At 44.3% G+C, this 26,034-nt stretch overlaps 1 protein-coding gene and 1 pseudogene across 2 annotated transcripts in view; one reads left to right on the forward strand and one right to left on the reverse strand.

Moving 5' to 3' along the window:
* Positions 1–25,533, reverse strand: part of LDLRAD3 (low density lipoprotein receptor class A domain containing 3) — a 299,492-nt gene extending 273,959 nt beyond the window's left edge. The window contains exon 1 of one of the 2 annotated variants that reach the window (XM_023185526.2): positions 25,379–25,533. In XM_023185526.2, the coding sequence (XP_023041294.1) occupies positions 25,379–25,424 (46 nt within the window). In that variant the 5' untranslated portion in view covers positions 25,425–25,533. The remainder of the gene's footprint in view (positions 1–25,378) is intronic. The other variant, XM_023185527.2, reaches the window with a different exon arrangement.
* Positions 966–2,637, forward strand: LOC111521884 (annotated as a pseudogene).
* Positions 25,534–26,034: the final 501 nt, after the last annotated feature.

Raw genomic sequence — 26,034 nt, forward strand, 5'->3', positions numbered from 1 at the left:
TCTGGCTGCATTCCAGCTCAGCAAAGCCTTCCAGAAACAAGGCAACACAGGGCCTATGGACACCTAAAGCCCGTGCTGAGGTTGAATCCTGAGCAACCTCAACACTGGGGCTTCCCAGGAGAGTCAGGCGAGACAGCTCAGCCAAGGAAGTGATTAATAAATCATGGGCAAAGCTTTTTCCCATTCCCTGCTCGGTGGAAACCAAAACGCCTATCACAATGATCAAAGCTGCTCCCCTCAACTTCAGATTGACTTTGACTGAGCTCATTAAGTCATAAGCTTCTGCAGAGTGGATTTTCTCCATGGATAATGCTTGAAAATTAGGAAGTTAAGTGACTTGGGAGAACCTGGGACCCATTAACCAACTAGTCAGTCAGAGCTTCCATTAAAAGAGGAAAATGGCAAAAAAATCTGAAATCTGTTCTTGGGCAGCTGTTCAAAGATTCTATTATGAGTTTCCAGGGGAAGCCCCTTGGGGTTCACACCGACGTGAGCAGAGAAGCCTCCATGGACATGAAGTGAGAAGGACCTCGACTGAGAAGACAGAGGTTTGGGTTCAAATCCTGGCTGCATCTGGAATATCAGGGATTTCTTTCCTCTCTCTGAGCTCTGGTGTCCTCAGGGGCAAGTGCCCCCCAGTCTAAGGCATGTGGATTCCACGGCTGGAACCTGTGTATAAAATCGTGATTCTGAGCCGGGGACTTGGTACGCACACCATATGCACTTAGGAAAGGACTGTTCGTAAACAGATCTGTAGACGACAGAGTCCCATCTGCCAGTTACCAAATGACGAGGCCGCACGTGAGGAATTTAACCATCTGAAGCAGCTAGCTGTTAGCTGGTGGAGGGAAAGGCAGGCTAGAGTTGTGAAACCTGCCAGGTTAAATAATTTTCTCCTGTTTCTGCAGAATCACAGTGTTCTCTTGCAATAGATCTTGCCTATGTTATAAAGCTCTTTGGCTGAGATGGATGACAGAAATACTAACAAAGAACTGAGGCAGAAATTAAGCTTTTCCTGTTGTGAAGAAGAGACTCAGAATGAAGGGCAAAAGAAAGCACAAGGAAGCAGGGAGGCCCAGAGCCAGATCCCAGAGAAGAGTGAAGTGCAGGATTCAGAGCCAACGCTTACATTGCCCAGGGCTCCTCTCAGTAACATGCATGAACTCAGCACACCTCAGGAAAAAGACAAAGAAAATGCAGATCAGATTTTGAGGACTCCAGGGTCACACCTTCTCAAATGTCCTGAGACACTAGGCCAAGCAGGCAACAGGAGCAAGCTGCCACATGGTGCCAGCCCCTCTGCTCCCAAAAGCCTGCTGAGCCAGAGGTTTTTTCTCCAACGGTGAAGCGTCCCTCCAGAGGCTCTAAGCATTTGACGCTCACATCTACTCCTCCCAAGGATGAGATTACCTCACTGGCTCTGGTCAATACTAATCCCTTCACTCCAAAGTCCTAAAGGAAATTATTCCTTCAATCCAGTGTCAAGAGGAAAATTCGAGATGATCTTGAGGAAGCTGGTCCAGAGGATGGCAAGGAAGAACAAGGGCTGCCTGCTGAGACATGCGTTCTATGAGAAACCAACATGGCTTCCTGCTATAAGAAAGAATGCTCAGAGGTAGAAAAAATTGGAGTTGGAGAATTTGGTACGGTCTACAAGTGGATAGAAGTGTTCATGCAGTAAATCACTATATGAAAACTTTTGCAGGATTTCACCCGAGAATTTGGCTTTGAGTGAAGTTTATGCTCATGCAGTGTTTGGACATCACCCCACCTGGTACAATACTCCTCCTCACGGGCAGAAGATGACCATATGATCATTCAGAATGAGTACTGCGATGGCAGGAGCTTGCAGGCTGCTATATCTGAAAACACTAAGTCTACCAATCATTTCCAAGAGCCAAAACTCAAGGACATCCTTCTACAGATTTCCCTTGAATTCTGGCATGGTGCACCCGGACATCAAACCTACTAAGACCTTCCTTTGTCACAAGATGCGAAGTGACTCCTCTGGAGTCACAGAAGTTGAAAATGAAGCTGATAAGTTTCTCTCTGCCCGTGTGATATACAAAATTGGTAACCCAGGCCATGTGACATCACTAAGCAAACTCAAAGTGAAAGGAGGAGATAGTTGCTTCCTGGCAAATAAGATTTTGCAAGAAGATGATTAGTACCTTCCCAACGTAGACCTATTTGCCTTGGGATTAATCACTGCAATGGTTGAAGGAGCAGGGACATTACCCATCAACAGTGCTGCACGGCACCATAACCATGAGAGTAACTTCCCAGACATTCCTCAGGAGCTCTCAGAAGACTTTCACAGTCTGCTCAAGCACATGATCCACCCTGACCCAGGAGAGAGACTTTCTGCAGCAGCTCTGTTCAGAAACTGGCCCTGGCCCTCCTGGGGAAAGCAGAAGAGCTCTAGAAGCAGCTGAATTTGGAAAAGTCCAAGACAGCTGCACTGGAAAGGGAACTAAGAGAAACCCAGCAGGCCCAGTCCCTGCAGGAAGACTTCCATCATGGTGACCCTGGGGTCTCCGGGACCACACGGGGTCAGGAAACACCAAATGCCTGCTAGGAGGCAAGAGTGCAAGGTCTTCAAGCTTTACCTCGGGACAGCATGAGCCTCTGAACTAAAGGAAGAAAAAGGGAAACAGTCCTTGGCTTGGCCTTATGGATCAGAAGGTTGCTGTTGTCGATTCCCCACCAAGGATCCCAGGGACTCACTGTATGTAGAAAGGAATGGAATTTGGTTTTGAATTCAAGTAACAGTTTACAAGAAAATGTGCCTGGAATTCCACAGTACTTCCCAGGTTATATGAGGCTATTCCTGAAAAAGAGTTCCCAGCCCCTTTGTGGAAGTGGGTCTCCTAATATATATACCCTTTCTGACACTGCATTTACTAAATAAATGGTTTCACCATTACATGAGGTGGGTAAAAGTAAGATGGTATATAACTTGGACATCTTTGAGCTGGCTGTTAACTTGCAGAACAAAAACGCTGGATGGAGAAGGTTCAAGGAAAACTTGACATGGCTGTTCTCCATCTACTTGCCCTGTCCCTTTTGTGGCCACGTTCTGACTGGTGTGATGTTCCAAGCCTCACCAGTTTCCCTTGATTTTATCAGAATTTGGCCTTGTTTCCTATTATTTCATCATACTTTACCCAAATCATTTTTATGTACACATTTTTAAAGGAAAAGAATACTGCATTTTTTGGGGGGGGGTGGAGGACGGAGTCTCACTCTGTCACCCAGGCTGGAGTACAGTGGTACAATCTCAGCTCACTGCAACCTTCACCTCCCGGGTTCAAGCGATTCTTCTGCCCCAGTCTCCCGAGTAGCTGGGACTACAGGCGCGTACCACCACACCCGGCTAACTTTTGTATTTTTAGTAGAGATGGGGTTTCACCATATTGGCCAGGCTGGTCTCAAACTCCTGACCTCTGATCCACCCACCTCGGCCTCCCAAAGTCCTGGGATTACAGGTGTAAGCCACTGCACCTGGCCTACATTTTTAAATAAAGCATTTTTTCTTGTCCAAAGACAAATTACAGGTAGAGTACCCTTCTCTGTCATACGTCACTAACAAAGAATGAAAAATTTACATTAGAGAACATTTTACGTGATAAAAGGGTAAGAGAATTCAGTAGGTCAGTAGTAACATGCCTTGGCAGCAGAGTCCAGTTTCACAGATCCAAAAGTTAATAACGGTCAGGATCTGCTATAAAATAATGTTGCTCATAAAGGTATTTGATAAATTGTTTATGTCATCTTAATGAATGCAACCTGTTAATGATTAATGGCTTTTTTACTGTTGGATTTTCTTCTGTTCCTCTGTTTTCGAAAAGTGAATTTTTTAAATTGAATAAACCCTCACACTATTCTTTAAAAAAACAGTGTGTCTCTGACCACAAAGACTATTTATGAGCATTAAATGAGACAGACCTCTCTCCGAAGGCATGCCTCGCAGATACTAAATGTTATTCCCCCATCTCATTTTGGCTTCCTCCTTCCTCTCTCCAGAATTTTTTACCCATTCCTATCTTCACAAAGGCCTCCCCAGTTTCTCGGCACACAGTGAGGTCTTCCTGCTTTAGAAAACCCTTCCTGAAATCCTAAACACCCACATACCTGAAAACAAATTACTTACACCCTCCCATGGCCCCCAACCACAGCCTTGGAGCCTGCTCCCTCCCAGTCAAGCCTCTGAACAGAATAGTCTCTAGCAGTAGTTCCCAAATGTGTGTTAAAGAACACCCTGGTCCATGACAAAGGGTTCACTGGTTAGCAAGAAAAGTAGAAAATGAAGGCACAATTGTAGCAAGCTCTTCTTAGAATTGAACTTATTCCACTTACAGTACCATCCTTTATTCTGATGAGCCATTGCAACATTTTTGTGTTAAAACATAATTTATTTCATAAAATAATGATGGGATAATCAGAGAGTGATTTTGTTGTCATTGTTCTCATCTGATCAAATAAAAGCGGGTGACTCAACATCAGAAGCCCAAGTTTTGTTTTTTTCTTTTTTTTCATTATTTTGCTGGTCCATAATATCCAAGCCTGGGAATTGTGGTTATTATACTAATCAGTTTCAGTTGGCTGCCTCCACTTCCGCCCCAGCTCAACGCAACACTATTTTTTTTTTTTTTTTTTTTTTTGAGACAAGAGTCTTGCTCTCTTGCCCAGGTTGAAGTATACTGGCATAATCATAGCTCACTGCAGCCTCAACTTTCTGGGTTCAAGTTATCTTCCTACCTCAAGTTTCTGAGTAGCTGGCACTACAGTTGTGCACCAGCACGCCCACCTAATTTTTGTATTTTTTGTAGAGACAGGGTTTCACCATGTTGCCCAAGCTGGTCTTGAACTCCAGGGCTCAAGTGATCCTCCCACCTCAGCCTCCCAAGTGCTAGTATTACAGGCATGAGCCACCACACCCAGCCTCAAACCTAATTTACAAACCCAGCTTCTACTGTCACCATTCAAGTGAAACCACTCCCTCAGTGGCGTCCAAATCTGGGCTTTCTTCCCTCTAGCCTGCATCCGGCAGCCTAGACCAGGCCCTGGTTACACTCAGACCACAACCTCCAAAGTAGAGGCTAACTCTAGGCTTTCCAAACAGAGCCCTGAGCAAGGGAAAGGCTTCCCAGTGCCTATGTCCCAAAGTCCAAACCCCGAGCCCTCAGCTGGGTCTCTGTGGCCTCATCACCACCCTATCCACCAAGCAAGACTGTGGAGCTGGAAAAGCCCAGGACTCACAGCCTCGCTCTTACCCAAGTCCCCGCAAGTTGTTCAATTTCTCTGAACCTCGGTCTCCTACTGGGTCAAATCATGATCATGACAGTCTTGACCTCACAGTGATCTTGAGGGGATTCAAAAATATCTAGTGGGTAAAGCACTTTCCCCAGTGCCTGGGACACAGTAAGCACCAAATAACTGGGAACATGGTTAGTAGTAGGAATGTTCCTAGTAGACAATGCCCTCTTTCTAGTTTTATCTTCCATTGCTCAAGACTCTAGCAAACTTATAATACTTATGGCTTCCCAAATACATTGTATAGTTTCTCACCTCTGGGGCCCAGCCCATGCCATCCTAGTATTCCACCACGTCAAGGACTGCCTTCCCAATCCTTGTTTATTCACCATGGCTGGAAGAAATGGGGACCTCCTCTAACTCCAGCAACATTAGGTCTATATCACTCTTGTGCCACTCACCACATTACTATACAACACCTTACTCAGAGACTTACGTGCACATTTTCTCTCCCTTCATAAATTCTTAATTACTTAAGGTCAGGGGAAAATTCTGCACATCCAGCCACACCTACTATATTGATTTACAAGTAAGTGAACAATAAGCAATGGTTTTAAAAAGCCAGTGACAATAATACCAAACAGGTCATTTAAAAATAGATGGTAAGCACATAGAGAGTGGAGACTTCTTATGGCCAATGTTGAAGTTCTTCCTAGGACAAAGAACAGCAATGTTTGTATGTGGTATATATATATTAGAGAAATACCACAAGTTGGGTCTAGGTCCTGCTGCTTTCTGCAAAGAAAGCCAATGACTGAGATGATGATTATTGCCAAGGAAGAAGGCTTTAATCAGGTGCTAAAGCCGAGGAGACTCAGTCTCAAATCAATCTCCCTGAATAACTAAAACTAGAGGTTTTAGGGAAGAAATGTAACAATGTGTTTAAAAAAAAAAAAAAAAACAGAACTGGGAGGGGCAAGGAAGCAATCGTGATGAATGAGGGGTTCTGACATCTAACTGTGGGAATGTGGTGATCTGGCGAATTTCAGTTCTTTGATACTTTTTTTTTAAGAGACCTGAAGATCATTTCCTGAGGAAGGAACTCATATTTTAAAAATGTAAGTTTCAAGCTTTAAGATCAGAAGGGTCAATTTCTATATTTACCCAAAAAAACTAACTATGGAACTGTTGGTTGGGTTTCGTATACATGCACAGACATAAATACGTTCATCCCAAAATCTTAGGCAATGCAAGTGGACGGTAATTAAAAATTTAATCCAATGGCATTTAAATCCATCATCCTTGTCGCCTGGCCTTCCTCCCTCCACAGCTATGACTGACTGTCACCATATAACTCTATTTTGTTCTCCCATTAACATCTACATCTCTGTACTTCTGATCTCTGTGTTGTTTTGATTATGTCTTCTTCTGGTATGTCTACTTCTGCTTTAGTATTTACCACATTATTTCCATATCTTCACTCAGATCACCATTTCCAAGTGACACTGTTATTTATTTTGCAAAGCCAGTCTTTTTACCCTCCGTTTTGTTCCCCACCCATGTTGGGTTCTGAATCCACTAAATGTCCTTGTCATAGTGTCCTAAGTATGCAAATAGCTCAAGTCTACAGAGATTTTAATTTCTTTTCATTCTGCTTTCCTCTTCCATCTCGCAAATAAATAAAACGCATTTAAACAGGAAAGGGAACAGTCAGTGTGTCCTCCCCTAAATATACTTAGATAAAGGGCATTTCTATTTCATAATCTTTGAGGCTCTTTAGTCCACTGTACGAACTCATTAAACTGGAGGTGATCCAGAGAGCCCAGGAAACTTAATGAGCCTCCCAGACGCAAGCTGTTCATACCCTTTTGAAGTCAGTGTGGAACCAACATAGGGAAAATGATCATCAGCCACTTAGTCCTGATGATGGCCCCAGAGGGTGGGTATACCCTCTTCAACCCAAAATTTAGGAAGAAAAAGGTACTTTCGGTAGAGGCAAAATGAGACAGAGATGAGCCGTTTGAACTAGCAGCAAAACTAAAATATACCTGGAATTCTAAAGACTCTGCTTCCAGAATCTCACTTAGCACTGACCCTGCGCTTATGTCCTAGGTCATGAAAGAGAATACCCCTAGAACTTGGAGACAAGCTCAAGTTCAAACTCCAAAATCATGAGGATTTTAGAATCAATAAAAAAGGAAAAAGACTATTTAAATGCATTTCAAAAAGACCAAGAAGACAGAGGGAAGAACATTTCAAGGAGGGGGAAAAAATGCAAGTAATTTTTTTAAAGTGAAAATGTGAAAACGAGGAGTCACAAAAGTCTAATTTCAAGTTCATGATTGGTGACCAGAAATTTCAGGATTGAAATTTTCAGGAGGATCAAGAGTCCTCATCTCTGTTCTAAGACAACAAACAGGATCACAGTCATCCCTGGTTTAAAATATCCTCATTGTGCATTTTAAAATAACTAAAAGAGTATAATTGGATTGTTTATAACACAAAGGATAAATGCTTGAGGGAATGGATACCCCATTCTCCATGATGTGATTATGAAACATTGCATGCCTGTAGCAAAACATCTCAGGTACCCCGTAAATATGCACCTACTCTGTACTCACAAAAATTTAACATTTAAAAAAAAATTTAACATTCTCACTGCTCTTAGAGTAAAATGCAAAAGCTTTACATAGTGTGCTGTACAAACCAAAGCACAACTGAGAAGTCACTAAGTAGAAACTCATTCATTCATTCAACAAGCATTTACTGAGTTCTCAGTCAGTGCCAGCACTGGGCTAGGCACTGGGGATTTGAGATAAATTGACACTCCCAGCCCTCAACCCTAGTCTCAGCATGGATTAGGAAGCATGTGGTGAGTGCTCCTGAAATGCCAGCATGGACTAAGCACCCTGCATTCATGATCTTGTCTACTCTCCCCAAGAATGCCATGAGGCTGCTATTAACCTTAGCCTCCTTTTACAGGTAAAGAACACACTGAGGCAGAGCAGCTCTGTAACTGGCCTAAGGTCACGCAGCCAGGACCTGGCCTCAGACTGTTTGGTTCAAGAACCTGCCTTCTGAACCATCACTCTCCCACACCTCCACTGGAAGCGGAGCCTAGAAAGTGGCTCCCCACTGTTTTGCTTATCTTCTCACAGCGGCACACCCTGGATGAGTGGTCCCAGCATCACAGAATGAGACACCCTCCAGGGAGGAGAAGCACATGGCTGAGGCTCACTGCCTTCTATATGCTGAGCCACGGGGGCACCAGAATCCACACAATTGGGAAATATTCTGATCTCCAGCAGAATGAGACCTTATCACCCAGTCCTACAGTCCAGAGCTGGGGCCTGGACATTCATGCCATGCCAACAGTAGAACAACTGCCTCTTAATTGCCTGTCATGAATGGCCTTGGGATTCCCCATCCATTATCTACCTCGGCAGGGGATGAGGGAACAAGCCTGGCCACAGGCCACCACTCCCCTGACCAGTCATCGGGGCAGGCAAATTAAAACCACAGCAGGCTGGGCATGGTGGCTCATGCCTGTAATCCCAGCACTTTGGGAGGCAAGGTGGGTGGATCACGAGGTCAGGAGTTCAAGACCAGCCTGACCAACATGGTTAAACTCTGTTTCCACTAAAAATACAAAAAATTAGCCAGGCATGGGAACACAAGCCTATAATCCCAGCTACCCAGGTGGCTGAGGCAGAGAACTGCTTGAACCCAAGAGGCGGGGGTCGCAGTGAGCTGAGATCGCACCACTGCACTCCAGCCTGGGTGACAGAGCGAGACTCTGTCTCAAAAACAAACAAACAAAACAAAACAAAACAAGACACAGCAAGTCACCACCTTGCACCTTGGAGAAACAAATTTAAAACCCTGAATTCCAAACGCTGGAAGAAAGTGAGAGAAACAGACGCTCTCATAAACCACTAATGAAAGCATAAATGAGCAAGACCATTTTATAAAGAAGTTGGCAATATCTACTCAGGTTGAAAATGTGCAAATCCTTTGATCAGCAATTCTACTTCAAGAGTATTATTATAGATAAAGTCCTGCTATTATGCACAAAAATTTTCACTGCAGTGTGGCTAGTCATGGTAATAATCTAAATATCCTGTTAAGAGATGAATGAGCAAAGCGTAGTATATTCATACAATAGGATATTCTGCAGCAGCTAAAATAAACTATATCTATATGTGGCAACGTGGATAGAACTCAAAGTTATAAATGGGACGGAACTCAAAATTATAAAGGTAAATGAAAAAAGCCAGCTGCAGAAGTATAGGCCATTTGATAGCATCTATGTATACTTTAAAATCCTATGCAAGGGTTATAAATGCACATCGGTAGCAAAAGATTAAAAACGGACAGAAAGGATATATGCAAATTTGAGGATAGTGATGACCTCTGGGCCAAGAGAGAGTAATGGGATGAGGCAAAGTCTTTGACTCTATCTGTAATACATTTTTCTTTTTTTGGCAGGGGACGGAGTCTCACTCTGTCACCAAAGCTGGAGCAGAATGGTGAGATCTTAGCTCACTGCAACCTCAGCTTCCTGGGTTCAAGCAATTCTCATGCCTCAGCCTCCCAAGTAGCTGCAGGGACTACAAGTGCACCCCACCATGCCTGGCTAATTTTTTCTGTGTATTTTTAGTAGAGATGGGGTTTCACCATGTTGGCCAGGCTGGTCTCAAACTCCTGGCCTCAAGTGATCCACCAGACTCAGCCTCCCAAAGTGCTGGGATTCTAGACATGAGCCACTGCACCCAGCCACATTTTTCTTTTAAAAGAGAAGCCTGAATTATAATAACATATATCAAAAATCTGATAAATCTACATGACAGGTACACTAGTGTTTGTTATGCCGTTCTCAGATCTTTTATGCTATTTGGAAGATTCAATAATTTAAAGTAATTAAAAATATATTTTAAAGCATCCAAGTTACTCTTACAATCATCTAGGCTTAATAACCGTTCAAGTATAGGGAACAAGCATAAATAAACTGTAATATCGTGTGTTAAGTTCTACATGAACAAATACAAGTTAGAGGCAGCCATTGAGAAGTCAGAGATTAATTCTCTGATGGGGAGTTGAAGATGGGAGGACACTTTTCCAGAAAAGGAGATTCACTAGCCAGGTTTCAGAGAGTGAAGAGGAAGCCTGCTCTGATAAACTGTCTGCAAACACAGTCATATCCTTAATTAACAGTAAGACCAGACAGAAAACAAGAGCACACACTGCATATGGCTGCGCTGAGCTGTGGGGAAAGGTGCGAGCTGGGAGACTGTGTTCCTTCTCCATCAAGCCAACCAGAATCGTGCTAAAAAAGCCAACAAGAAAAAGGGATCACTATGGTACTGACACCATCTTGATTTGTGTCAGTTCACCCCTGTGGCAAGAGCTGAGCGCCTGGAGACCCAACGCTGCTGGGAGGGGCAGGGGATGGAGGGTCCAGTGACCGCAGAGCCTTCTTGCAAAGTGTCCAGGAGGGTCTGTAAACTAGGCGAGATCAGCGCACGTACGTGCACGTGAATTGAGGTCTAGGGTGGTTGTTACTGTGTACTCACATAATATGGCTTTCAGCCTTTTTTCCACCCCCTAGGTAACATTCTCCCATCAATCTCAATGAGGGAGGGGAAGAGTGGCTGCCTCTTCCCCAACCCTTGAATATCACTGCTGTATAATGTAGGGGGTAGTTAATTGATGTGAAGAAGTGGACTGAAGAAATTGGAAGAAAAGAAGGTCCAAGGCTGGGCAACAACAGACTTTGGAACAAAAAGCAATAGTAACACCAAAGATCAGACCAGGCACCCAGGGGTCCTGAGAGAGCCTACAGGAAAAGGAGGGCCCTCAAGAACTGACCTACACCAAACTTCGGGGTGGCTGACACCAGATATCTAGCTTTTAGTGAGTGGGGACTACTACGGCCAGATTGGACTGAACGTAGAAAAACAAAGAAATGAAGTGCTGGGCACTGCGGGGCAATTTGTACCTCACACACACACACACTACAAATTTGAATCATCTGTTTCGTAAGAATTTTCTTCCCATGGAAGAATTATTCTACAGCAGCGCTGTCCACTAGAACTTTCTGCAATAACAGAAATGCTCAATATCTGTGCTATCCAATCTCACCAGCCACATGGGGCTACTGAGCATCTGAAATAGGCTGGGTGTGACTGAGAAACTGAACTTTTACGTTTTATTTAAACTTAACTAATTGAAATTTCAGTAGCCCCAGGTGGCCAGTGGTCACCTTACTGGAAAACACAGGTCAGTAACATCCTCCTTACTTTACTGTCTGCATAGTATTTTAGTATACTGACACGATAATTCTCCCCTACTAGTGAGCATTTTGTTAGTTTCCAGTGTTTCACCACTATTAACGATACTACCACAAATACAGGTATCCTCATCGCCAAACTTTTGTACACATTGCAAACTATTTCATTGGGTTAAAGTGCTAGAAGTGGAATTGTGGAGTCAACGGGTAATTTCTGTTTTTAGGGTTTTCCATATTAGATTCACCCACTTAAAATAACACAGATGTGTACAGCATTTTACTTTTTTTTTCTTTTTTTATTTTTCTTTAGATAAGATCTCACTCTTACCCAGGCTGGAGTGCAATGGCACAATGTCAGCTCAATGCAACCTCCGTCTCCTGGGTTCAAGCAATTCTTCTGTCTCAGCCTCCCGAATGAGACTACAGGTGCACACCACTGTGCCTGGCTAATTTTTGTATTTTTATTAGTGACGAGGTTTCACCATGCTGCCCAGGCTGCCCAGCTCTAACTCCTGAGCTCAGGTGATCCGCCTGCCTCAGCCTCCCAAAGTGCTGGGATACAGGTATGAGCCACCGCGCCCAGCTCATTTTACTTTTTACTAGCTATTTTTACATACTACACGATTCTAAGATTCTCATGACTATCATGTAAAAGTAGAGGGGCCAGGTAATGTCATCTCCTACATATAGACGAGGATATAAGCTGCGAGGCAGCATGTTGCTGGCTTGGGTGGATGCTTTTTACAGCCAACATCAAAGAATGCACCCAGCATTCTATGATAGGAGACTCCTTGTACTCATAGATTAGTGTAACATGGGAAAATGCTTATGCTATATTCATGAGTGAAAAAAGCAGGACATAAAATTATATTCCATGTATGATAAAAACTATCTAAAATCAAACATAAATAATCAATGTGTTAAAAATCTTTAGGTGATAGATTGTATGTTATGTGTTTCTACCTTTTGTCCAAGTTTTTATAATAAATTTATTACTAATCAGTAACACTTAGTGAGCAATTATAAATAGTGTGGCTGGGCGCAGTGTCTCGCGCCTGTAATCTCAGCACTTTGGGAGGCTGAGGCAGGCAGATCACGAGGTTAAGAGATCGAGACCATCCCGGCTAACACTGTGAAACCCCGTCCCTACTGAAAATACAAAAAAATTAGCCAGGCGTGGTGGTGGGTGCCTGTAGTCCCAGCTACTCGGGAGGCTAAGGCAGCAGAATGGCGTGAACCCGGAAGTGGAGCTTGCAGTGGGCCGAGATTGCACCACTGCACTCCAGCCCGGGCAACAGAGCGAGACTCCGTCTCAAAGTAAGTAAGTAAGTAAGTATGTAAATAAATAAATAAATAAATAAATAAAAGTAAAGTGTTTTACATGCATTATCTTATTTAAAATATTTCTACATGGTAAGGACCATTATTATGCCTATTAACAGACGAAGATGTGATGGATTTAAAAAGTTTAAGAAACCTAGCCAAGATGAAGGCAAGGAGCTGGAATCTGAACCCAGACTGACTCACTCTAAAGCCTGTATTCTTAATCACCATATCAATGCCCCTCAAACTTTAATATGCACATGTATCACTTGGGGATCTTGTTAAAATGCAGATTCTGACTCAGGTGATGCTGATGCTGTTGGTCTGTTAACCACATTAAGAGTAGCAAAGCTCTACACAATCCATATGGTAAAATCTTAAAAAATAAAATACACTATACTTAACCAGGAAAATGTTTTCTAATAATTATCTTGAATTTTATTTTTAGAGATGGGGGTCTTGCTATGTTGCCCAGGCTGGTCTCCACTCCTGGCCTCAAGTGATCCTCCTGTCTCACCCTCCCTAGTAGCTGGAATTACAGGCATGAGCCACCATGCCCAGCTCTGTTATCAAATAATGCAAATAATGTGAATGCTTAATAATATATAACAAAAATACACCTTCTTCTCAGTAACCTTTAAATCCTCTTTCCATCCATGTAAGAGGCCCGAAGTTGCTCTTGTAAATTCCCACCAGCAGACGACTCTTTCGCAGCCACTGGCGCCAGGCTCACTAAGCCCAACTCAAAGTTAATCAAACTTCTTATCTCATTAGCAGGCAGGATTTTATCCCCATAGCTTCCATTAGTGAGCACTTCTGTAGATCCAGGGAGCAGGAGTAGGAAAGGCCCCCGGGGGCTCCCCAAGGACCTGGTCAGTCCCATCCACCATTCCCACTGCACAAACCACCCAATCCTCAGCACCTGATGAGCACTTCCCCATACCCACAGACCTTACTTAAAACATTAGAACTGTGTATCCTCTAAATATTTTAACTTTCGAAAATTTAGCAAGCACCAGCTAACTTTATACTTAGAGAATCTTCAATACCCTTTTCATTATGTTCCTAATTCTTCATGTCTTTTTATGTGGAATGATCAGATATTTGTTGTTTAATGAACCTTTTGTCATTTGCAGTAACCCTGTTTATCTATTTTAATGCTTAATGCTATGAAATTACTTATATGACACCATAAAAGTAGTCCTTACATAATGGATTTTATTTCCTTAATTTTTCACTCTATTATCTCTTGGATTTTACCACGTGTCCTAAAGTGAGTAGATAGGTGTTTTCTTTTAAAAAGAATTGGTAACATTTTGCTTTATATTTAGTCTTCAGTTGGTGTATTTATATCACCTTCTACTGCCCTTTAATGTTATATGTACTGATGTGTTTCCTTCCTGGAATCATTAGGGTGGTTTGACCAGCAAAGTTTTATTTCCTTTTAAACTAGACCAGAAGATAACCAACTGTTCCTTACTATTTCATGTGCTTAACATTGTTTTTGTTTTGTTTTGTTTTGAGAGAGAGTCTCATTCTGTCGCCCAGGCTGGAGTGCAGTGGCGCAATCTCGGCTCATTATAATCTCTACCTTCCAGGTTCGAGCGATTCTCGTGCCTCAGCCTCCCGAGTAGCTGGGATTACAGGCATGTGGCACCATGCCCAGCTAATTTTTATATTTTTAGTAGAGATAGTGTTTCGTCATGTTGGCCAGGCTGGACTCCAAGTCCTGGCCTCAGGTTATCTGCCCACCTCGGCCTCCCAAGGTGTAAGCCAGCGCACCTGGCCTAATACTGATATTTTAGAAAACAGACCTGCTTTATTTCCTCTTGGTGACCTCCCCTACTTGTGAAGTAAACTATGTAAACTCCCTTCAAACGGAATTAAGATGCATAGCAGTTTTCATTAGCCTGTCAGAAACCCTTTTGATATGTCACATGCTAGTCTCATAGTCAATCTAATTTATCACCTGATTTAAAATTGCTCTAGTACATTGCCCTCTCAAAGGCCTCTTTTTCTTTGTCTTTTTAAGCCAAGGGATATCTTGTAAAGATCTTTCCAAGTCTTTGAAGATCAATGAGATGTTCTAAACTCCAGCGAAGGAGAAGCAATTTTCACCAAAAGGCAGAATTAGCTTGGCCAGGTAAATTTCATTCACCATGGCTTAGTCTGACTCTCCCAATTCCGTCTCTTTTTCAAAGTCATAGTGATGTCTTTAGTGATCCCCTCCATTCCTTCTTGTAGGTAACCTAGAGGAAATCCTACTGTGTGCCCAACACTATGCCAAGCATTGAATCAGGTTCTGGAGTATAACAGCAAATAAGATAGACATCAAAAACACAATAGACTCCATCCCGCCTCATGGAGCTTCAGACACAGGAAAACAGAAGAATTATTTTTTCTGTTCAGGATTGTTGCCAAGTCACATTTTATGGGTACTTTCGAAAGATGCTGACGTTGCCCTTCAATTCTGGGCAGTGTTCCTTTCTCTGAAAAAATATATATTTATATATATATTCATATTTTGTATCATCTTTGACTGTTCTGGTATGCTCATTATTCAAAAACTGAACCCTATGATATTTTTGACATCTGTTAGTTTTTCTTGTATTGTTATTATCATTTACTTGAATAACATAAATGAACTCTGGGTATGCTAAACCTTTATATCACCACTGCCCTTCACAGGATCCACCAACGCTTATTGTTTCACTATAACATTTACAAGATCAGTTCTATCTTTCATTAATACCAAATATTCCTAATGTAAAAGTCATTCTTTCCAACTTTATCTCTTTTACAGTAGTAAGCACCAACTCATTCCAATCCTGCTTCCCCAGGTTCCTGCCAGCTGGGCTCACTTGCTGGTCTCATACTTTTTAATCAAGCTTATGCCAATGTTTTTATCAATCTGTTTTTGAAACACCTTACTTAGTTCTGTTCTGGTTTCTCTTAGCATTAACCATTTTTTACAGCTTGAACTCTGATGAAATACCCTATGTTGCTAATCACTCTTTCCCTCCCCAAATTCCCTCAATTTTATTTTTATAATAAAAAAAAACAAGTTAAATTTAGAACTTTCCAAATCAATCAAGGGGCTTTTTTCAACTGACTGTGGAACTACAAGTGTGACTAGGGCTCATTTTTCAGCCGTGTCCAATTACTTTAACGACGCCTGGAGAACACTGCTCTGATTCAAAGCTAAAGCTGAAGGAAAATGTTCCAGTAATGCCATCAAAGAGGACACACTTCTGACATTCCCTAAGCCAAACTCACTGGGTCTTATAATAATGAGAAGGGATTTTTAATGCAATAAAATTAAACACCCTTTATGCTTTCATTTCTCTATGCCAACAAACACATAAGTGTACCACTGCCACCTGGAAGACTGGCACCTTGGGTTTGCAAGTCTTCTAAATCAAGTTATTCATAAATTCCATATCCTTGCAGTACCCGGATGCCCAAGGCCTGTTCCAGAGTAAGCTAAAGGGCCTGCCCCCCCTCCCTGTGGCTGCTCTCCAGGACAGAGACAACATCGTCTGCACACTGCGCTATTTGTCTGTCAAAAATCACAGTTGGATTTGGGCAACAGTGAATTCACCCAATTTATCACCAGTCTCTTGATATCACAATGACTCACTAAAAGGAGAGTCCAGTTCTCAGGTCTCTGGAAAGGCCCTGGGGGTGAGTTTAAAATCCTGGGGTTCACTCTGCTCTGCCTGTAGTTAACACTTTACAGCCCTGTGGCATTATTTTCTCACAAGGCACCATTGCCTAGTTTCTCACATGAGCCCCTTAGTTCGAAGCAACAAGATGGGATCAATTATTTCTGGTTTCTTTCTGGAGCAACACATTAAAATGTCTGCTTCCACAATAAAGAACATCAATCTCTAGTTCAGGAAACGTTCTCTCATACATGGACCACATAAGCTTAAGCTCAGGGTCAGAAAGTAATTTTAAGAACACTTTAAATTCTCTTTTGATATGAGGCATTATCATCAGTGCTATCTCTTTGTCTGGAAAATCTATTTCAGACTTTTTGAACAGTGAGTCCTTCTATTTGGCACCCAGTACTATTTGAGGGAAGTGCTGGGGGAAAAGAAAGCCTTTTGGTGGGTATTCTAACAAAATAGTCCCATAAAGCGGGGAAAAATTGTCTCCATCATTAATATATTCAAAGGCAAGTGTCATGGTGTTGAAATAAACTTGTTTATTCTTATTTTTGTTTCTTTTAATAAATTGAGTCTCTGCAACAGCCAATTTAAACCCCTATACTGATACGTTCTCCACATAGGGGAACAGCAGTTTCTATCTGACAGGCCATTTGAGTAAAATCAACTTGAGATGCCCCCTACTCCAATGGCTCTGTAACAAATCATTCTATCCAACACGATAAGCATGGAGTCAATATTGACATCCCTATGCAATGCTGGAATTCTCCAGCACGAGGTAGATGGTGAGATTCTTCTCCCAACAAATACAGACTTGGATTTCTATTCTATACCAAAGCAGCAGAGCCAGTGGTTAGGAGACCAAGTCTACGCCACGCACACCCACGTGCCAATTCTGAAACTATCTCTTACTGGTTGAAGGTTTAGGAAAGTTACTGAACCTTTTAGTTTCCTCATCTATACAATGGTAGAGCATACTACCTACCTGAATAAACTGCTCTGAAAAAGAAATAAGATCCACCAGCAGAGAAAGCATTAAATAAATTATAGTATGTACACATACCGGAAAGCTGTTTTTAAAAGAATGGGTAGGTATATAAGAGCAAAAAGAAAGACGGCCAAGAAGACACATTTATTTGATGTTGTAACGTCTCTGACATCAGGACATACCTAATGGCCAACTGCATCTTCTAAAAGCACGGGATGGGCGGAAGCTGTGATTCATTGGTCACTGGCAGTGCCTGGGTAAACTTGCTCACAGCTGCTCGTATATCATCACTTCTATTGAGTTATGTGCATGGCTGGTGCTGCACAGGTTGAACTGACCTATTATTTAGAATGTCCTTTAAAAGATGATGTTAAAATGCGGCATTGAAATGAAAAATTAAACACATTCGTGTATACACAAAGAGGTAGGGAAACAGCATGAATTTGATAATAGTGAAGCAAATATCTCTCACTGCAAGAAATGACTATAATTCCGTATTTTCTTGCAAAGCAAGAGCCAGCGCTTTAAGAGACTTAAAAGAGGAAAACACAAATAACTGAAGGTGTATCAGCTGAACTTCTGAGACAGCGCAAAAGGGGTGTCTGCTCAAGAGCCGAGCAAAGCAAGGGAAGGTGAGAGAAACTGCCAAATTGCTTGGGAGTAACTGAAATGTCTAAACAGGAGACAGATGTGACCCACTCACACAGCTCAAAATAAAATTGATGAAATATAGTACTTGAGTTAAACAGTCAGCCAAAAAACTACAGATACAGACAAGCAGGAGCTCATTAAATTATGTCTGTGTGTGTATCTGTATATAAATATAAATCTATGTTAAAACTAAATTGATACATACCGGACGATTCATAGTAGTTACTTAAGGGAGGGGAGAGAAATGGGAAAGGAACATGAAGGAATATTTTAATGTTTTATTATTGCCATTACTTCTAATTTGTTTGAATTTTGTATCATAAGCACGTACTCAGTCTGTGTATTTTATTTACTTATTTACTTATTTTTATTTTATTTTTTGAGACGGAGTCTCGCTATGTCATCCAGGCTGGAGTCAGTGGCACGATCTCGGCTCACGGCAACCTCCACCTCCTGGGTTCAAGTGATTCTCCTGCCTCAGCCTCCCAAGTAGCTGGGATTACAGATCCATGCCACCACTCCTGGCTAATTTTTTGTGTTTTTAGTAGAGACCGGGTTTCACCACGTTAGCCAGGATGGTCTCGATCCTCTGACCTTGTGATCCACCCACCTCAGCCTCCCAAAGTGCTGGAATTACAGGCGTGAGCCACTGCGCCTGGCCCCCGTGTATTATTTTTGCAGTGTTTGTAACTCAAGAAGTTTACAACAAAATAAGGCACACACAGTGCTTGCCACCCTGTCAAGCAGAGTAAACCTTCAATGAATGGGAGTCACTCTCACTCTTCTAAACACCACAAAAGAAAAAGTATCATAGACATTTAATATATGATCCCAGTCCCTCAAGGAGTTTTCAATCTCGCAGGATTTAGAAGAGAGGTTTTATACATACAGTGTACATATATAACCAGGGTATACACACACACATGCACACACATATATACTGTGTATGACCATGAGGTAAAGAAGGCTATTGTCCAAAAGCCACAGAAGACATTTCTAGCTCAAACCTCAGAAGCCTAGAGCTAGAAAAGTCGCAAAGCACCAATACACATATACCAATATTTTATCTGGAAACCTAAAGAAGCAAACTAGGACACGTGTCATCACCTCTAAAACCTGTTCAAGAATGACACATTGATTAAATATCCCTGAAGATATAGTACCCATGTTTGCCTGGGCACTGTGACATCTTCACAGCTCTGTGTTCCCATCAAGGTCCAAGATCCATCAGTACGTCTCCTGTTTAGAAATGCCTCCGAGATAACACTGGCGGAGAGCCTCTATCTATCCTTCTCAGATAATGAAGAAGGTCAACAATCCCATTTCCATCAGTGGGTCATTTGGGTCTTTGAGGGCAAAGAACAAGTTTTACATGGCTTTGCCTACCCCTGGAAATAGACACAGTGCCTGGGTGTGGCAGAGCTGATGGCACAATGACGAACCACCAAATAAAACATTAAGACATTTTTAGTTATCCGAAGACAAAGAAAATGACATGTGCACACTCAGGAAGCTAGAGCTCTTCACTACAGAAGGTTTTTCCAAGAGGGTATGGTTTGAGACAAATGGTTCTGAACTGAGACAATGTGCACTTCTCCCCAGGAAGCCTTCATCCTCCTCTGGGTGCCACCTTGCGTCCTGTGAATTCATGCCCAAAAGAAGGCAGTTGCAGATAAGTTATGTGGCAAGTCTGAAGAGAGGTGGAAGTACAATTCTTAAGGAAGGTTTGGAACAGAGCGAAGCAAAACGACAGCTGGAGGGGAAAGTGTCTTAAAGGAACTGAAGTATTATAAAGCGACACAGAGCAACAAAGAGACTTTAGGGAAAAAAAGTGTAAGATGAAAACTTGTAAAAACACACACACACAGCTTGCTGCTAGTAGAGAAGATTTTCCCAAGCACCTGCAGAACGACTCAAGTTGTAAGGCCTTTTGATGGCAAGGGAGAAGGAATTATGGGAAGGGAAAGGGGAGCCCAGAAGAACAATACCTACTCTGTGGAGTGGAGGAAGGGGAACTTCCAGGGTTAGGATTTCAACACAAGGCTTCCAAGGCAAACTGGCAGCTTGTGCTCCTGTAGCCCTCAGGGATAGTGAACCTTCCAGGTTTAACATTCAGGGAACCAGGTGGCTTTTGGTGTCAGCTGTCACCTGCCTGTCACCTGCTTTCTCTGCATATGTCTCTCCCAAGGAAACCACATATAGAAAATTCCAGAAGTTTTCACTCTGACACAAGAGGAAAGCGAGAGGGAAAGGGTCAGTACTGAGGGCATTTCTGGTTAAGAATGGGTTTTCCCATGGAACTGTGTGGCTAGAAAACATAAAGCCAAAGCCCAAAGGCCCTTGGGAGTAGGATGGCATCTTGACCCCCTGCATCCAGAAGACACACTTAGGATGCACAGTAATGTGCTCAAGACGCATGCACGCTAGACCAGGGGTTCTCAACTAGAGGCAACGTGGCAATGTCAGGAGGCAGTTTTGGCTATCACCACTCTGGGTGAAGAGGAAGCCAATATGGGCATTGAGAACTAGTGACGCTGCCGTGACCATCCCGCCATGCACCGGACAGCCCCCACAACAAAGAACCATCCAGGCCAAGGTGTCATTGGTACCAAGGTTGAGAAACCCTGTCCAAGACTAACCCCATCCCTGCAACCACCGCCAAAAGCCCTAAGAATCATACCTCAAGTAAACTTTTGCTATCCCCCCGACCAAGCAGTTACTCTGCCATAAACACCCACGTACTATCTTAAGATATATTAAACATCAAGCCAACGATGTGACAAGCAAATATGGCATATCAAAAGTACCTGGCTGCTCTCCCAGCAAACATCTTCAAGGCACTCCTTAGCATCCAAGTGAGTAGATTTTTTCACAGCAATAGAAGGCAGTTACACACATATGCACATGCGTACACACACACACACACACGAGCAGACAACTTAAAAATCTCCCTGGTTGTCAGGTAGAGGCACTGTCAAAACAACAACAAAACTGCATGGTTAGAACAGCCCAAGCATTTCCTAAGTATTTCCAAGACAGAAAGAGGGAAAAAGAACAAACAAGAAAATCCAACAACCAAAAATAGATCCGTCCCTGGGGCAATCCCACAGCTAAAAACATTTCCATCACTCCAAGGCATGTCCATGGTGTACTTATTTTTTTAATTGTAAAATACAATAAACACATTTTAAGGGAGGAAATATGAATTTAGAGCTCAAAGAATAAAAACCAACCCCCATGTGATTACAATTCGGCTCAAGAAATCGAACCCTGGCTGGTATCATGTCCCCGCCTAGCGTGTCTGTCACTCACCCCCACACACAGCAAAAGGACCAGAGTTATTCTGAAAAAGGTTCATCTTCACGTAAGGATTGAGATGTATTTTACGTATTTACCATGAACACCAAAGTGTCCTGCAGAGGAAGTTCACATCTCTGCTGAATAAATCCCGGGCAGTGACCACAAAGTGAACAGATTTGGGGAGGGGGAGCATTCATGTACACAATCTCACTGATTCTGTCAATTCACAAGAGTGTTGTGGAAGAGAGGCATGGAAGCAAGGTGCAGGGAGCCTGGAAACAGAATGGGAACAGCCCAGGTTGGGGGCAAGGAGAAGCTTAAGTTACAATCTAGGCTTCAGCCTTTATTGTGGTATCCTGGGTATTATCAATCTCTCCTGAACCATACAATGATTTCCTGCCACATGATATCCTTGGCAAGTTTCAATGGGATCATGTGCTTAAAGTAATGAGCAAAGCATCTCACACACAGGAGGTATTTCACTAATAGTGGGTTCCCTCTCTTCCCCTTGCCCACGCAAACAGGCAAGGATGTAAAGGCCAATTCTTTTTTCTTTTTTTTTTTTTTTAATTGAGGCAATCTTGTTCTGGAGAGCAGTGGCGCGATCTTCACTTACTGCAACCCCCACTTCCCAAGTTCAAGTGATTCTCCCACCTCGGCCTCCAGAGTAGCTGGGATTACAGGCGCACGTCACCACGACTGGCTAATTTTTGTATTTTTAGTGGAGATGAGGGTTTCACCATGTTGGCCAGGCTGCTCTCAAACTCCTGACCTCAAGTGATCCACTCGCCTTGGCCTCCCAAAGTGCTGGGATTACAGGCGTGAGCCACCACGCCGGCTTAAGGCCAATTCTTTAATATGAAATTACTTGATTATAAGTGTTCCCAAGCTCCAAATTCTCTAAACTGCTTTACAAAGGTGACAAGTCTACTTTCAACTTATCCGGCAGACTGGCTGAAAGGTGTCTAAATTACTCTTCAAGGCCCAGAATTTACCACCCCACCCTCTCCTACTCTAATCTCTCTCCCTCCCCCACTTATCCCAGAGTAAATGGCCTAAGTTGGCAGTCAGGAAAAAACATCTCACACCCCAGTAGGGAGTCTTAGTCACATCTCTTTGAAGATGAAAAGCAACAAGGTGTGTTTATTTGTACTCTGGTGTACAAGGCCTCTTCTAGGCCTCATCTTCCTGAGCTGAGCTGCACTGAGCTGTGCACAGCCACTCAGCTAGTTAAAAACAACAAAACCCACCCCTCACACCACTAAGCAGATCTTTCCAGGAGAAAAGGTCAATACTCACTCCTGGGAGTACACACGGGAAAATCAAGCCTTTTCACTGATAAACAATGTCAGAAGGTCTAGGCAAAGGTCAGTCCTGGAGGAGGTGAGAAGATGGACCATCACCCAGCATGGCCGCCTTTGGAAATACCTCAAGCCCTACACAGTTAAACCCACTGACTGCACCCACATGCAGGAAAACTGGACATCAGATGACGTGACCCGGGCTGAGTCTCTCTCGCAGGATACATTAAAAAATAGTAACAGTGAAAATCAATGCTTCACTTCCCTAACACAAATAAAAACAAAAGAAGAAAAAAATACACAAGAAGGTTTCTAAAAAGGTTCCTGAATAAAAAAGGCCTCCAAACTGCTCTTGGAATGTCAGTGGCTTTCCAGCCCCACAAAGACGCAGGCTCTAACTAGGGTTCAATCTTGACCCCGGGATTCTTTGTCACAGACTATCAGATGGAGACAGAAATCCAAAGTCTTGGCTCTTACAATCTCTCTTGTTTTATCAACTTCCCAGAAGAGGATCGAAGCACAGGCTATGGGATGGAGGGGCAGGGTCTCTGGTCTGGCTATGAAACTCAAACCGAACCAAACAGGCTTTTCTTATGGGCTGGGCACCCAGGAGCATCTGGTTGACATTAGGAAAAATGACCAGCCCTGTTTCTGGCAACACTTGGGTCAAAGTGAAATCCATGCTAAAAAGATGATGCGTAATGTAACATGAAAGATGCACACACTCCAACCTGCCTAGATGTTTCTAAGGAAGCAACTGTAAAGGTAATTCAAAGCTCTCAGATAATGGAACACCCACTAGGGACAGTTACGCTATTCCTCCCCCTACCCCTCCACTCCCCACTATGACCATTTTATTTATTTTAGCCCTATTTTAGATGGACACACACACATTAAATAGCCACTGCTGACCAGAGAGGGACAAAATTAACTTTACAACTATTTTGACAGAGATGGAGACTCAACTAAAGCAACCCACTACCAACTGGGAGATGCAATAAATAACAGTTTCCATTTGGCCACAGTGGCTCTCCCAGGGCACACACAAGAGCCAGCTTCCACACTGTCCTTCTGAGATGCTATGAGGGGACACACCACAGCTACACAAATTGAATTTGTGAATCCAAATAGGTCTTCATGTCTGTAGACGCCCTAGAAATCGACCTGCTCTAACAGCCTCCAAACAATTCACACCTGCTCCTGGCTGCCCACTGTCCTGTGAGAACTCTCTCCCCAGGTGTACTAATTTAAGGGCACTCTCACCCAGACCTGGTTAAAAATCCACAGCAGTCACCAGAAGGTCTAGCCCCTCCCTGGAAGCCCAGCAAACCCACAAGCATCTAAATGGGGTATCAGAGGAGAGGAGATGATGTCATGGGTCTGAGAGCAGCAAAGGCTGCCCAGTGGGCTGTGAGGATGCCCAGGACCAGGGACATCAAGGAAGAGGGGATAGTTCCCTTTAACGCATTCATATCTCCAAGAGACAGCTCAGAATGAAGTGAGCCTCGACTTAGCAAACCCACACACCACCAAAGACACCTCGACAGCCACGCAGCTAGAAGCACTTGGCAAAACAGGGCAGCTATTAGACATGTGGATGGCACAAACGCCAGGCAAGCAAGACTCTACTGAAGAAAGTTCACTGGGCCCTGTCACCCACATTCTGGACATCAGATGCCCAGAAATAAACGTCAAGGGACCAAGGGCGGGCCCAGCCAGGAGGGACAGCTGACAGCTGTGGGCGGCGGGCAGGGGCAGAGGAGGAAGGGCTCCCAGGCTGGAATTCGGATAGTGCCCACATCAGCAGAAAAGTTCCTGGTAACAGCACGCTGTCTGGAAGGGAAGGAGGTTTGCTGCGGTCCAGGCCCCGGGATGCACACGCGGTGGTGATGCCAAGTTCAAAGGGCCGCCGGATGAAGTCCCGTGTCCTCTCCCAGGGCCCCTCGGCGGTCAGGGCGCCTATCGCGGGGCAAGGAGGGTGGTCAGACGTCTTAAATAAAGCTTCGGTTCCCAGGATCAGAGGGAAAAATGAAGAATTCCCAGATCCGGCCCTGCTTCAACTCACTTTACCCAAACCAAACAGTCCCAGAGAGGAATGAAAGGAAGCAGCTTTCCTACTCCCTCCGCGGAGCAAGTGGGGAAACTGAGGCACGGAGTGCACGCCAGAGACTCGGGAAGAGGCCCCGAGGAGGCTAATGCAGCCGCGCGCGCCCGGGCGTCTGGGAAGATGAGAGCAGGGAAGAGTTCTCTCCTCTCCTCTCCCCGCCTCCGTTCCTCAACACACACAACACACACACAGCCACACTCGAGCTACGCCCAATCGGGGCAGCCGCCGGGCTCCCCAGACCCGGACTGCACAGAGCCCCGCCCGCGCACACAGCACAACACGACCCGGCGCGCACGCCCACACAATAGGACGGCGCGCACCCCGCGGCGGCCCCTCCGCAGGGTCCCGGCCAGCCGGGCGCCGGGGTCCGCCCTCCGCGCACACCCACGCCCGCAGAGCGGCCCGTGCCCGGGAGGGGACGCAATCGCACCCGGCCGCCGCGCCCCGCACCCCTTGCCCCGCGGGAAGTTCGCCGGCCGCCCCCCGACTCACCCGCGGCGCTGCTCAGCAGCAGGCACAGCGGCCCCAGCAGCCACATGGCGCGGCCGCCGCTCCCGCTGCCCGGCGCCGTCGCTGCCCCCGCGGCCTCGGCGCTGACCCCGCCCCTCGCCGCGCCGGCCCCGCCCTCCTGCCTGTCCCTCCTCCCGCCAGCCCGCCCAGGGCCCGGCCCCGGCCCCGGCCCGGCTCCGCTAAGTTTTGCAAGCGCCTGGGCTGCGCGTGGCCGCCCGCATGGTACCCTGAGTGTCCTGACTCCGAGGGGCCGCCGAGCGGGGCGGAGGTTCACCCTTTCGGTCTCTCGTCGCCCCCCGGGTCTGGCCGCGAGGGTCTTCTAACAGCCTGGACTCTGTTCTCTGCCTCCTTTTGTCCCTCTCATTTCTGCCTTTGCCTCCACACCCAGCGAGATGCAGCGCCCAGCCCAAAACTTGAGTTTTTTACTCAAACTACAAAGTGAGTTTACTACTGAGAGAGAAAAACTTAAAGGGCCAAATCTTATGAGAAAATTGTAGTATATTTTTGGTAGCGAGTGTGGAATACCAGTGCTTCTCAAACTTTAATATGCATCCGGCACACTTGACGATCTTGTTAAGATACTGACTCTGATTCAGTAGATCTGGCGTGGAGCCTGAGATTCTGCATTTTTAACATCA

The sequence above is a fragment of the Piliocolobus tephrosceles genome, chromosome 13, assembly GCF_002776525.5.
Source record: "Piliocolobus tephrosceles isolate RC106 chromosome 13, ASM277652v3, whole genome shotgun sequence".
Taxonomy (NCBI): domain Eukaryota; kingdom Metazoa; phylum Chordata; class Mammalia; order Primates; family Cercopithecidae; genus Piliocolobus; species Piliocolobus tephrosceles.